This window comes from Pelodiscus sinensis, chromosome 3, assembly GCF_049634645.1.
Source record: "Pelodiscus sinensis isolate JC-2024 chromosome 3, ASM4963464v1, whole genome shotgun sequence".
In the NCBI taxonomy this organism is placed as follows: domain Eukaryota; kingdom Metazoa; phylum Chordata; order Testudines; family Trionychidae; genus Pelodiscus; species Pelodiscus sinensis.
The window spans coordinates 199,650,207-199,664,985 of NC_134713.1; the positions used below are offsets into that span (position 1 = coordinate 199,650,207).

A 14,779-nucleotide genomic window follows, 5' to 3' on the forward strand; every position below is an offset into this window, starting at 1 on the left:
TGATTCTAATTGGCATCACTTTGTCTGATTCACTGACAGACATACTCGTGATTGTATCAATGTCATCATTCTATGGGAAAACATTAAAGTTAAAAACTGTAAAGTTAGAATTTTCTACATTTTACTTTAGACATAATTAACCATTTTTATATTGGAATATCACATTTTTTTCCTTTTCCATCCGATTTTAAAATACATCTGTAATTATGATCATATTTATATATTTGTTTCAGACATAGTAACTTTAAATAGTATGTATTTTACTTTCTGTGTATCTAATCTGAGGTACCCTATCACTTCTCCAATGCTTCTGCTGCTTTGGTAACTACAACTAAAATTCAAAGAGGTATTTACATACCTGTGTCTTTTTAATTCAGTGTCTCACAAAAATTTGAGAAGTCCCGTGGCTCCTTAAAGACTAACAGATTGGGCATACACCTTCATAGTTAAACCACTTAGTCAGATGCATTGGGGTGGAAATTACAACAGCAGGGACATATATGTAATGTACTAGTATATCAAAAGAAGGTTTTAACCTCTCTACACTCAGTAATGGATGCAAAAGTAGTCATCCTACAGGTTGGACATCCCTTGTCCGGCAACCTCAGGACCTGAACAGCCCAGAACAAGGAAGTTTGTCGGACCAGGGGATGTCAGGCCTATGGGGCTCCCCTCTTGGCTCATAAGCTCCAGCAGTGCTGCTGCCTCCAGCCTGCCTGTCAGGCTCTGCTGTTCCCAGCGTGCCAGTGACTCCATCCACCAGCTCTATGAGCTGTCTACCGCCTGTGAGGGCTCAGCTCCAGCTGCCAGCCCCCTGGCTAGGCTCCAGTCAACGGCTGGCCCTGTGGGCTGGCCATCAGCCAGGGCTCCCTGCCCTCAACAATGCTCTTTTCTGGGCCACTGGCCCCACAGCTGCTGGGTTGCTGGTCGGGCTCCCTGCAGGCTGCCAGACAAAATGTGCTCAGCCTCTGACAACCTCTCCGGCTGGGGCTCTCTGGTCCAATAACACAAGTGGTCCTGCTGAACCATGGATGTTGCCAGACCAGAGAGTCCTGGATGAGAGAGATTCAGCCTGTACAAAAAAACCCTTTAAAACCAGACAACAAAGAGAAACAGCAGAGCTGTTTGCAATTCATTTGCAAATTTAATACAATCAATTTAGGATTGAATAGGGACTTAGAATGGTTCTCACATTATAAAGGCTGTTTTCCTTCTTGGTATTCACCCCTCATCCACTCAGAGGGCATGTCTAGACTACATCCCTCTTTCGAAAGAGGGATGTAAATTAGACACATCAAAATTGCAAATGAAGCTGGGATTTGAATTTCCGGCGCTTCATTTGCATAATCGCATCATGGCATTCTTTCGAAAAACACTATTTCCAATGTGAAACCGTGGTCTAATTTTTTGAGGAGTACAGGATCTTTCAAAAAGGCTTTTCTTTTCGAAAGAACTGCGTCTAGACTGCGGTTTCACTTTTGAAATAGCATTTTTCAAAAGAACGCTGTGATGCAATTATGTAAATGAAGCATGGGAAATTCAAATCCTGGCTTCATTTGCAATTTTGATATGTCTAATTTACATCCCTCTTTCGAAAGAGGGATGGAGTCTACACATAGCCTGATTGTATTGGCCCTTTTAACACTGGCCCTTCACTTGATAAGTAAACTCCCTTCTTTTGATATACTAGTACACGTGTGTGTGTGGGGGGGGTATGTCTAGACTGCATCCCTCTGTCGGCAGAGGGTTGCAGATAAGGCAGGTCGACATTGTGAATGAGGCAGGAATTTTAATATCCTCTGCCTAATTTTCATAAAAATGGCCGCCGCGTTTTGCTGACTTATCACTTTGTCGGCAAAAAGTGGCAGTCTAGAGGAGGGTTTGTCGAGAAAGAAAGCCTTTTTCGACAAATCCTGTAAACCTCCGTAAGGGATCTGTCAAAAAAGGCTTTCTTTCTCGACAGATCCTCCTCTAGACTGCCGCTTTTTGCCGACAAAGTGCTGAGTCGGCAAAACGCGGCAGCCATTTTTATGCAAATTAGGCACGGGATATTTAAATCCCTGCCTCATTCGCAATGTCGACCTGCCTAATCTGCATCCCTCTGCCGACAGAGGGATGCAGTCTAGACATACCCTCTGTGTGTATGAGATATATAGATATATGTATAGCTAACCCTGCCTCTGTAATTTCTACTCCAATGCATCTGACACAGTGGTTTTTAAGTACAAAAGGTTATGCCTAAATAAATCTGTTAATACAGTAAAAGCTTTGTTATCCAGCACTCTGTTAATTCGCATTGCCCCCAGCCATTTAATTTGAGATTAATAGAGCACCAGATGGGCTGCCGCCTCCACTTCTGGGAAGGAGGCTTCCTCTTCCCCCTGGAGCAGAGCTGACAAGGGTTGCTTTGTTAACCAGCAACCACCATTCCCCCCTGAATGCCGGATAATAAAGCTTTCGCTGTACTTAAGGTGCCACAAGACTTCTCATTGTTTTTGCAGATACAGACTAAAAATTAATTTGTCAAAAATAATTCATAACCTTCTTTTTTTATGATCATCTATATGTAACTTATTTTTTAAGTAAATTGATCATAGTTACAAACATTTGGTCACATTTTATTTATAAAAATAAATCTAAAATATATTTGAGTTAATTGAAAGGTACATCACTAAATCAGTTTAGGTACTAAATTTTTGGTTTATTTTTGGTTTTGTAAAAAGCTTTTTTCCAAAACTGAATATCAGTACACATATTTTCATGACTTTGAACTTACTTTTAAAGAAATATCACTGCAAAATAACGAAGGACTTGTGGTAGCAGGTCAGAATAATGTCCATTTAGTCCATTATTTAGTTTCAGACTAAGATTTGTATCAGAAGTACTGAGGAAAATGTAAAAGCTACATAATGGAAAATTACAGGATAATGGTAATTTTGTTCCTGAATGATTAAATTAGACTTTACAACAATAAGGTTTCTTGTGCAAATCGTGGACATAGTGAAACACTTGACAGTAAATTGTGTAGAAATAACCATCTTCATAAAGTGAAAGCAAGAGAGAATTGGGAGGGTGAAATATTAAATTGCTTTTAATTGCCACTATTTCTTTCATGCAGCATGGGCATTTATCAGGAAACTACATGACTTCACAGAAGGCACAACATAATAAGAAATCAAAAAACAAGGAATATGATGAATACACTAATTACAGTGATGACAACTTTGGTAACTATAATGAGGAAGAAAAGGAGGAGGATTTTGCTGATCAGTTAAAACAATACAGAAAAGCTAAAGAAACTTCAAATACTGATTTAGGAGCTCCATTTCCCAAAGAACCGGTGAAGAAACAGGCGATGAAAGGGATCCAGAAAGGTAGGATTTGGTTTAATAGCTAATTTTGTTCATTTCATAATTTTTCAGAATGGGAGGGTGTCCTATTCATGGCGAAAAAAATTAGAGAGATAATGTAGGTTAGGACATTTTTTACAAGCTTGTTTCTTTCATCAACGGAAATTGGTCCAGTAAAAGATACTTACCTCATTTACCTTGTATCTCTCATATCCTAGGATCAATACAGCTACAACAGCACTTCAACATTATAGGTCATACCAATTTTTGCAGTATTTTCTCTGAGTTTAAGTCCAGTATTTCAGTAATCCCCTATAATTCCTGCTGATTTCTGACACCTGAAGTGTTTTTCTGGGGACTCCTTATCTATGGCTGATAGGATCCACTGTTTTGTTCTATCTTTTGTTGCTTTTTTGTCTTTCTCTTTTCTCTGGATTGCTTTTTCTTGTCTTGCTTCTCCTCTCAGTGCATCTTGCCTCTACTATCCAACTGTAGGAGCTGTACAAAGAGTAGATGGGTGCTGGTCTAAGTTCCCTAGGGTGTGTGCTTGTACTTGTGAGCAGGCTAAAGAATTTTTAGCCTGCTCACCTCCTCAGCAGAGACGTGCAGCAGCACTCGCTTTCCTGGAAGGTAAGTTGCTGGTGGAAGGCTCTGTGGGAAAGTGGGGGGGCCCAGCTGTTCCCGCGGTGGACTGTCGTGGGCAGCTGCCCTGTGTGGTGGGGCAGGTGCTGGAGTTGGCTCCAGCCCCAGTGCACGGGGCAGCTGCCTGCCACATTGCCCCACCCCGGGAGCAGCTTGGCAGCACCCACACCAGGGCTGAAGCTGTGACCAGGGCAGGCTGTGTGGCGGCTGCTGGAGCTGGACTGGGTCTCTACCCCAGCCCCACCTCCAGCCCTGGCTCATGGGGCAGTCGCCTGCCACACAGCCCACCTTGGGAGCAGCCAGGCAGTCACCACAGGGCCCTGGCCTGGCTGTAGCTCCAGCCCTTTAGGGTTGGAACTATGGCTGGGGCTGTGTGGTGGCTGCTCCAGTGGCCCCGGGCTGTGTAGGGATGGAGCTGTGGCCAGGGCTGATTAGTGACTGCCCAGTTGCTCTCTGGGCGGGCCACATTGTGGTTGCCCAAAGCTGGAGCCAGGCTGTAGTGCAGCTGCTCCTTGGGTTGGGGCCCCTTGCATTTCTCTTCCCCTTCCTGCACCTCTTTTGTCCCTCAGAGCTCCCTGCCTCTCCAGCACTCTGTCAGCCCCCTCTCCCTCCTTCCCCATGTCACTGCCTGCAACTCTCAGCACTGGCGGTAGTTTCCCTGTGCCCAAGGTGTGGTGTCTCAGCCAGCAGTGGAGCAGTCTCTGCTCTGCACACAGCCTGCCCTGGGAGTAGCACTCCCTGGGTGGGCACCTCTCACCTTCACTTTGGGTGCTACCTGGGAGTAGGGCTTGGGGTCTCTGCGCTGGGAGAATCTCTGTGCTGGGAGTATCTACAATGAATTGCGTAATTTAAAAAAAAAAGTGAAATCATGTCAGTTGTCTAAGAATTGAGTATATTGTTTCAGAATTATTTCTATGGGATGTGCTGTATGAAAATGGCATACAAAGAGCTGGATGGGATAAATTGCAAATATATTACTTATAAAGTGTATTTTGATTTAGGGACAGGTTTGTAAAGGTATTTTATCACCTAAACATGTAGATTGGTACCTAATAGGATTTTTAGAAGTGCTTAAGAAAATTCCATAAGCATCTAAATACATTTTAAAATATGGTCCTTAGCCATGTTCATGAATACTAAATGTATTCAAAATGCAGGACAATGTAGCACTTTAAAGACTAACAAGATGGTTTATTAGATGATGAGCTTTCGTGGGCCAGACCCACTTCCTCAGATCTGAGGAAGTGGGTCTGGCCCACGAAAGCTCATCATCTAATAAACCATCTTGTTAGTCTTTAAAGTGCTACATTGTCCTGCATTTTGCTTCAGCTACCCCAGACTAACACGGCTACATTTCTATCACTATTCTAAATGTATTCAGTTTCACATAACATTATATGTTTGCCTTTTTCAAGCTAAATTTTAAAAATATAATGAAAGGCTTGATTCTCTGGACTGAAGAGTGCCTTTTGTAAGTGCTGAATACTTAAAACTGTTGAATTCAATTCACAGATGTTTTAGTACAGAAGAAGAAACCTTAATGATTTTATCTGATTTCTTGCATACCATAACCCATATGATTTCATCCAATAATTTTGGTCTCTGCTTTCAGTGGATGCTGAGGGTGTATGAGCAGTTTACAGGAGTACTCAATATCCCAAAGAAATAGGCACTTAGCCTTTATAAATTACCTTTCTGTGTTTGTGTTCTGGGAACACTTCTATAATCAGGATTGACAGAATTCCGTTTATATTTTTTATAATTTTGCAAGTAATATTAATTATTTTAAGCTTTTTTTTAACCAATTTTAAATGTTAATAGTGTCTGGAAATTGGGAGGGTATCGGACAGTAATTACAAATTGAAAAATTTAAGGCTTTGTAACCACTAAACACAAATTTTCAACATATGTCAAAATATATAAAGTAAATAGCCTTAAATCACTCTTAAATTCTCAAACAGCATTTTCCTTACTTTCCTTATTTGTAAATTTTGATTATTACCAATTAATATGTTTTCCATTGGTTTTTGTGTGTACAGTAAAATTGCTCCTTATTGACATTTACCAATAAAAATATAATCCTTCTAAATATATTTGATAGAGATTGCACGAGAGAGAAAGATCTGTGGGTGCAGAAAATAATATTTTGTCATGTGTATATTAAGGTGAAAGACATACCCTTCATATTTAATGTTTTCTGAAGGTTTTATATGTACTTTTTAAATATTACGGGTATTTCGTGAAAGTTGATTTTATAATATGATGTATTAAGGAATTTAGAGCTGAAATGTAGCATTATTTGTAGATCACTAAGTCTAAAATAATTTAAACATTTGCATTCCTCACAAATATAGTATGACTGCATTAAAAGTAATAAAAGCCTACTTTTCATGGAAGGAATAAATGATATACTCATTTTACCAATCTATTCTAATTGGCTTTTGAAGCCATTTATGTCCGCATGTCACTCAAGGTATTTAGGGATTCATTCACCCATGAGTATGCAGAGAGGTAAACATAATTTCCATTTGCTTCAGGGGGGTAGCCGAGTTAGTCTGTTACAGAAAAAAACAACAAATGATCTGGTAGCACTTTGTAGACTAACAAAACATATAGATGGTATCATTAGCTTTCGTGGGCACAGCCTGAAGAAGTAGGCTGTGCCCACGAAATCTCATGATACCATCTACATGTTTTGTTAGTCTATAAAGTGCTACCAGACCATTCATTGATAATTTTCATTAGCGTTCTCTTCATTTTCTGCTTGCTGACTATATCTACCCTTCCTTCTAAATCCTCATATCAGTTAAAGAGGACACCACATTAAAGAGCTTTTTGCTTCTGGAGGATAGTCATTTTTCTTTGAGGTATCTTTGAAATATATTTTAATATTTTTCAGGTATTGCACAAAGGGGTTTTGGTGTTGGTCGAGGGCGTGGAATTCAGAAGAAGTTGAAACGTAAAGATCGTGGAAGGGGAAGAGGGGCCAATAAAGGAGCTGATGGCTTTCAAGAGGTACATAGAACTGAAATTAAAAACACAAACGTATTTGCAAACACCTGGACACTCTTTGTTAACAGAAATGTAGACAGAATTGCCTGAGTTTGTTTTCCACCTATTGTGTTATATTAACTTATGGACAAGCTCTTTTCTTAGAAAGGAAGTTCTTAGCCCATCCAGTTGAGTAAATAGTCTTCTTTAGTCTGCACCTAGAAAGACTGAAATAATACTAGCAAAATAATTGTTCTATTTTTAATGAGATGTTAACTTTGAAGCTTTATTATCAGTTGAATTGAGGATTAATTCAGTTCTGAGGAATTGGCTTACCTGCTGGCACCAAATCACTGTTGTTTTTTTAACCAGCTTAATTCAATTGGGAGACTTGATTCAGTTCCTAGCTGCCTACTCCTGTTGATGTTCTTCACAATTTTTGCTCACCCTTCATTTAAATTTTGATTGATTTCGTCTCCATTTTCCTCAGCTATGGCTTGTGGACATGAGTATGACTTGGATTTCTACTGTTCTAATGGCCCTGTAAATATTATGGACAGACTGTGTTTGTGTGAAATTGGCTCTCACATTACTTTTGTATGCTGATGTAGTGAACTGAGTGCTAGCATGTGGACTCAGAACAGAATGGCAACAGTATAGATAAGTTATACGGAGTATTGTGTCCAGTGTTTGGGCGCCACATTTCAGGAATGATGTGGACCCGTGGTGTCTTAACTACTAGCCACATGTGGCTATTTAGCTGGTTGAGTGTGGCTAGTTCGTGATAGTAATAGTTACTTTAGTGGCTATACTTCAGAACTGGTTGGACGCCACGGATGTGGACAAATTAGAAAAAGTCCAGAAAAGAACAATAATTAAAGGTCATGACCTATGATGCAAGAGTGGAAAAAATTGGGTTTGTTTAGACTGGAGAAGAGAAAACTGAGAGGGGGACATAACAGCTTTCAAGTACCTAAAAGGTTGTTCAGAGGAGAAAGAAAAATTGTTCTCCTTAAACTCTGATGATAGGACAAGAAGCAATGGGCTTAAATTGCAGCAAGGAAAATTTAGGTTGGACATTAGGAAAAGCTTCTAACTGTCTGGATGGATAAATGCTAGACTAAATTGCCCAGGGAGGTTGTGGGATCTCCATGATTGGAGACTTTTAAGAGCAGGTTAGACAAACACCTGTCAGGTATGGTCTTCAAGATAAGACTTGGTTCTGTCATGAGTACAGGGGACCAGACTAGATGACTTCTTGAGGTCCCTTCCAGTCCTATAATTCTAAATTAACGGGAACTACACAGATCCTGTAGTGAAGAATATAAGAATAACTCTCTCTAGAAATCACTATACTATATTAATAGAGGCATTTTTATAAAAACTTCTGTGCATTGTATGTCTTTCACCATAGTTATGCATAAATGGTAACTATGTAAATAAAAAGAACAGTAACATAATCAGCTACTAGAACAAATATACTGCCACTCCCCAACTTACGAACACACCAACTTACGACCAACCTCCCATTAACCCCATTATAATATTTTTTAGCTGAGAACCATGTACGTCAAGTTTTTTGAACAGCGCGGGCAGCATGTTTAAGGGTATTTCCGACTTAATGACCAAATCGAGTTACGACCAGGTGTTTGGAATGTAACCCGTTTGTAAGTCGGGGACTGCCTGTATAATATTAGCAAGGCTTCATGTATGCTGCAGCCAAGATTCTGTGTCAGGCACACCTAAATTCTGAGAGGAGAATGCTAAGACTGAAATAAGATTCTAAATTTGTTACATGTATAACAGCTTGCTATTTTTACGCAAGAATTTTACTTTACTTAGTTTTACAGAACAATACTAGAAAATCCAAGAACATTTATAATGCCTATTTAGTTTTTCTTTGTATTATGACATAGAATCCCTCTTTTTCTCTGAGCTGCATACAGTAATCTGAGAACATTCTAGTCATGATTTAATGTCATTTTGACATTTTATCCCACTTTGGTAAAACTGTCACTTTGAAAGCCGCATCAACAATTTGTATCGACGATACGATTAATTGACAAACCTCTGCAGAGCTGCAGCGAGGGTAGCTCTAGAGGAGCTGACTCAAGCTGGAACTGGACAGTCCTGGCTTGTGCCAGTTCCAGAGTCACCCATGCTGCAGCTCTGCATTTTCAATGTAGTAAGAGCTGCTGGGCTCTTACTACATCTAAAATGCAGAGGCGCAGCGATCAGCATGAGCCAGGACTGCTCAATCCCGGCTCGTGCTGAGTCCAGCAGCCCCTGTTCGCGGTAGACAGCCCTGTCTGGGGCAAACAGGGGCTGGTGTCAGAACAGCCCCTGTTTGTGGGGGGGTCCAGCTCCCCACTGTGAACCCTGTGGACAGGGGTGCTTCACAACAGCATCCCTTATCCTCTCCCTGCTGCCACTGATAGAGACGATGGGGGGGGAGGGGTAGGCGGAACCCCAGAGACAGTGCTGGGGGAACCGGCTCCTGTCTTTGAGAGGCAGCAAGGGGGATGCCACAGAGCACAGGGCGCCAGGGACTGCATGAATCCCCGCTCGCCCCATGCTCCCTATGGCACTTCTGCTTTTGAAATGTGTATTGCAAAAGCAGAAGCACCCGCAGTGGGAATCAGCATGAGCGGGGACTGCTTCAGTCCCTACTTGAGCCATTTCCCACTGTGTGTCTGCCTCCCCTGCACCCTGCAGAGACGGTGCTGGGGGACCCGGCTTTACTGGTTCCCCCCAGCTCCTGCTCCCCCCCACTTGCTGCCTCTCTCTGATAGGGGCAGGGGAGGAGCAACTAATCGAGTTGACTGTCCAATAAGCATTTGCTTATCAAATAGTCAACTAGTCGCTTACTTCCCTAGTTCAGCCACGCCCCTGGTTTGGCATCATCGGTGACACTGTAGATGCTGTAGGGCTGGAACACTCACAGGAAAAAACCAGCGGGCTGAGGCCAGGAGTATTGCTGGACTAGGGATGAATGAAGTCCCTGTGCACCCATGAGCCTGAGCAGCAAAGGCGTGGTGCCCTATGCTGGAGCAGCACAGCTTGGGGGGCCTAGCACCAGAATGTCTGGAGTAGTCGAACCCCAAACCCCAGGGACAAGAGCAGGGGAGCAAGCATTGTCCTCCCCTGGTCTGACAGATTCTGCTGGTCCCAAAGGTGCTGGACCAGGGAGGTTCAACTTGTACACTTAAAATAGTAACTATAACTCATAAATGTAAATGTATTTATTTCCTTTTATAGGAAGGCAAGCCAGTGAAGAAATGGGTGAATATGAGTCAAGAATTCATAAATCAACATACAGTAGAACACAAAGGAAAACAAATTTGTAAATATTTTCTTGAGGGAAGATGTATAAAGGTAAATATATACTATATCTGCATTTATGTGTGTCTAGCTGGAGACCAGGAAAGACGGGCATTCTATTTCAATTTAAGTAACATCAGAATTTGTTGTATGTAACTTTGGGTTTTTGCCTTAGTATTTTTTGGCGAGTGTAAATCAAATAAATGCTAGTGAAAATTTTGAGGAAAAAGTGATCAAACTATATATCTTTTCACTATGCAATGTAAATTATATACAAATGATGTACCACTGATCACTTATTTTATTAGCAAATACAGTATGGTAAATATATCTAGCCTGCTGTTCAGGTGGAGATTTTGCATTCTGGTATTTCATCATTCTGAAACAAATAATACAATGCAGCTTAATTCTTTGGTGCCACAGTCAATCTTTTAATCAATTATAAGAAATAACATAGAAAATTGAAACAAATGATGAAAAATGTACATATTTGCTTTCAAGCTGATGTTCATGGAGGTTATGTCCATCAATGGCTATTAGCCAGGATGGGTAGGAATGGTGTCCCTAGCCTCTGTTTGTCTGGAAATGGATGACAGGCGAGGGATCACATGAGGATTCCCTGTTGTATTCCCTCCCATCATGGATAGTTCTTTAAAAACTTCCACACAGTGTGCAGCGGCGGTCAAAAAGGCAAATAGGATGCTAGGAATTATTAGGAAAGGGATAGAAAATAAAACACAGAATATCTTACTGCCCCTGTATACAACTACGGTACGCCCACATCTTGAATACTGTGTACAGTTGTGGTCTCCTCACCTCAAAAAAGATATTTTGGCCTTGGAAAGGGTTCAGAAAAGGGCAACTAAAATGATTTGGGTAGCAGGTTTAAAACTAATAAAAGGAAGTTCTTCTTCACACAGCGTGTTGTCAACCTGTGGAACTCCTTGCCAGAGGAGGCGGTGAAGGCTAGGACTAGAATAGAGTTTAAAGAGAAGCTGGATAAATTCATGGAGGTTAGGTCCATAAAAGGCTATTAGCCAGGGGATAAAATGGTGTCCTTGGCCTCTGTTTGTCAGAGGCTGGAGGGGGATGGCAGGAGACAAATCGCTTGATCATTGTCTTCGGTCAACCCTCTCTGGGGTACCTGGTGCTGGCCACTGTCGGTAGACAGGATACTGGGCTAAATGGACCTTTGGTCTGACCCAGTACGGCCGTTCTTATGTTCTTATGATTAGGGGTTTGGAACGGGTCCCATATGAGGAGAGGTTAAAGTGACTGGGACTTTTCAGTTTAGAAAAGAGGAGACTGAGGGGGATATGATGGAGGAATATAAAATCATGAGTGGTGTGGAGAGGGCAGATAAAGAAAAGTTATTTATTAGTTCTCATAATAGAAGAACTAGAGGACACCAAATGAAATTAATGGGTAGCAGGTTTAAAACTAATGAAAGAAAGTTCTTCTTCACACAGCGTGTAGTCAACCTGTGGAACTCCTTGCCAGAGGAGGCTGTGAAGGCTAGGACTATTACAGAGTTTAAAGAGAAGCTAGATAATTTCCTGGAGGTTAGGTCCCATAAAAGGCTATTAGCCAGGGGATAGAAATGGTGTCCCTGGCCTCTGTTTGTCAGAGGCTGGAGAAGGATGGCAGGAGACAAATCGCTTGATCATTGTCTTCGGTCCACCTTCTCTGGGGCACCTGGTGCTGGCCACTGTCGGCAGACAGACTACTGGGCTAGATGGACCTTTGGTCTGACCCAGTACGGCCGTTCTTATGTTCTCCCTCTCGAACATCTGCTATTGGCCACTGTTGGCAGAAAGGATATTGGACTAGATGAACCTTTGGTCTGATCCAGTATGTCTGTTCCTCTGTTCTTATGTGTATGTCATAAGTGTATTTTTTTACTTATTTCTGGTTCCATTGTGAATTTGGGGGCACACAATTTTCTGTGTCTTTTCATGATTATGATTTTTTTTCTCCATCATTACTTTGAATATAAAAATCTAATGTAATTAGGCTCTTTCCAAATTCCTGGTGAAAACATAAAATAGTCTTGAGCATTTTCATGGTTTTGTGTCTGTTATGGTATTTAAATCCCCTGGTTCCTAATATCATGAGTATTTAATGCACCTACCTTTATACAACAAGTAGTAGTAAGGTAACTTAACTTTTCTAAGTACTTTTAAAAAATAAATTATCATTATGAAAACTTTCCAGGGAACTTATAATGTAGTCCTGTAATGTAATACAATTTATATGATTTTTTTGTTATGTCTAAATGGGCAGTCCCTATATAATAGTTTCTAATACTTTTCCATAGCATTAAGCACTTGCCCTGGCATTTGTGAACACACAGTTTTCTAGCAAAAACTACGGTGTTTGCTTAAATTGAAAGATAACAGGAAAGTATTTAATGATTCTTTAATGAGTAGTGTCCATATGGGTGCTCCACTTCAAGCGTACATGCACCTCAAAGTGAAGCACCCGTAAGAGGACACATCTCAAAGTACTCCAGTAACTGCAGGAGGTGAGTAACCTCTCCATATTTAGTTTCTTTTAATGTAATTTACCAGATGTAATCAAGTTAAAAAACTAGTGCATATACTCCTTGGACCCTAGTCTTGAGTATCATTCCCTTGTGCTAAAATGTTCTTTGTCTCCATTTGTATTGTCAGTGGAGAGAAAAGTTCAAAACTGGATAAACAGGATGAAAGCATTATTATTAAACTATGAAGTTGAATAAATTCAGCATTAGAATTGATAATCTGTTTCTCTTTCCCTTTCTGTCATATCTACAGGGAGACCAGTGTAAATTTGATCATGATGCAGAGATAGAGAAGAAAAAGGAAATCTGCAAGTTTTACATACAAGGTTATTGTACCAAAGGAGAGAACTGTATTTATTTGCATAATATCCTTTGGGAAAACTATATTTGAATGAAATCCTAGTTAACTTTTTTTATATTTTAGTACAATCTGATTTTAGACACTTTATAACACCTGACTAATTGTGTTTTATTGTAAAATATAAATTGCAAAGTTTGTGCAATTGGTGTATGATAACTGCATGAGAGCAGTGATCCCTCTAAGCTGCGGGGCACAGCTTCACAGGTGATTAATCAGACCTGCCCAGTCAGAGGTTTAGGCCTCCTTGCCGGGAGCTGACTGATGCGGCATGGCTGATGATCACCTGTGAAACTGCAGTTTAGAGGGAACACTGTGAGAGAGAGATTTTCAAAAAAGATACCTTCTAATTCAGTTATAGTTAGGTTGTTCCCATGGATTCTTTACAGTTTTTCTTTTGAGGTTTATATCACATGAAGCACCATTGACAAGATAAAATTTATAGAGTGTATAATTTTTAAAATCCTTTTTACTATTAGGCTATTATTGGAAGACTAAAACTGAAAACTCTTAGAAATGAGTTTACTTTTTAACGTGTCTTTTATGTGTCTGGCATCCCATAAAACCCTATATTGGGGAGTTTGCAACATCATAGCCACCTCTTAGTTCCATCAGTAGAACTTGTAAACACAGCATCCAGCGCGCTCTGTGGTAAAAATGAAATATAACAACAAAGTGAGTATAAAACACTCCTCATTGAATAATAGCATCATACACCTGCTTTGCTCACATATGGGACAGATGCAAATGACTGTACAAATCAGGCCTGTAGCCTTGAATTGTTAAAAAATCACTTGTGGATTGTGCATGGTTGAACAAAGCCACAGAGTTGTTACAACTATTCCATGAAGAAAAATGAGGGCATTAATTTTCACATGCGATTGTGTGATGGATGGCTAACACTGATCCATGCTTGTCCAAATACTGCTGGAGACAACTGGATTATATGAGTGTCCCTCAGGGTATAATTTGTCTTACAGATCCTTTGTACTGAAGATCCAAATACTAAGCTGCTGTTTGAACTATTCTCGCCCTGCCCACACTTCAGTGATGATTTCCTTTGCTTAAACATAATCTGTCCCTACATTTCATGGACCAGTATATGTTGTTTGTATAAGAAACAGGTTTTGATTATTGATTGATACTAAAATTGTACAAGTTTTTAATTTAGACAGATTAATATTTGCAATTTTAAAGTCCAGGATACAATTCTATATTTAATCCCTGTCATAAGTAATTCATCATTTAAATGATTAAATTTCCTTTGCTTCAAGAAGAAATTATACCTAATCATATATAATCTCATTATGCACAGATGCTTACAGTAGGAAAAATTTAGTCTTAAGAGGGAACTTCATCTTTTTATGAAATTATTAGCTTTAATTTGAAAAATTATTAGGTTATTTCATATATTAAAAAATAATAAAGAGAAAGTTAGGCTTTAGAATGAGGCTTTTGGTTGTGGTCTTTTATTTTGGGGGGAGTAGGTTAAACATATATAATCAATCTAGCAGAAGCAAGGAGGAGTCCTGTGGCACCTTGTAGTCTAACAGATTTATTGGATCATAAGCTTTT

General features: G+C 40.2%; 1 protein-coding gene across 2 annotated transcripts in view; it reads left to right on the forward strand.

Moving 5' to 3' along the window:
* Nucleotides 1-14,779, forward strand: part of ZC3H6 (zinc finger CCCH-type containing 6) — a 68,383-nt gene that overhangs the window by 32,836 nt on the left and 20,768 nt on the right. For both annotated transcript variants that reach the window (XM_075925894.1, XM_075925893.1), the window contains 4 exons: nt 3,119-3,374; nt 6,892-7,007; nt 10,242-10,358; nt 13,100-13,211. In XM_075925894.1, coding sequence (XP_075782009.1) covers nt 3,119-3,374; nt 6,892-7,007; nt 10,242-10,358; nt 13,100-13,211 — 601 coding nt within the window. The remainder of the gene's footprint in view (nt 1-3,118; nt 3,375-6,891; nt 7,008-10,241; nt 10,359-13,099; nt 13,212-14,779) is intronic.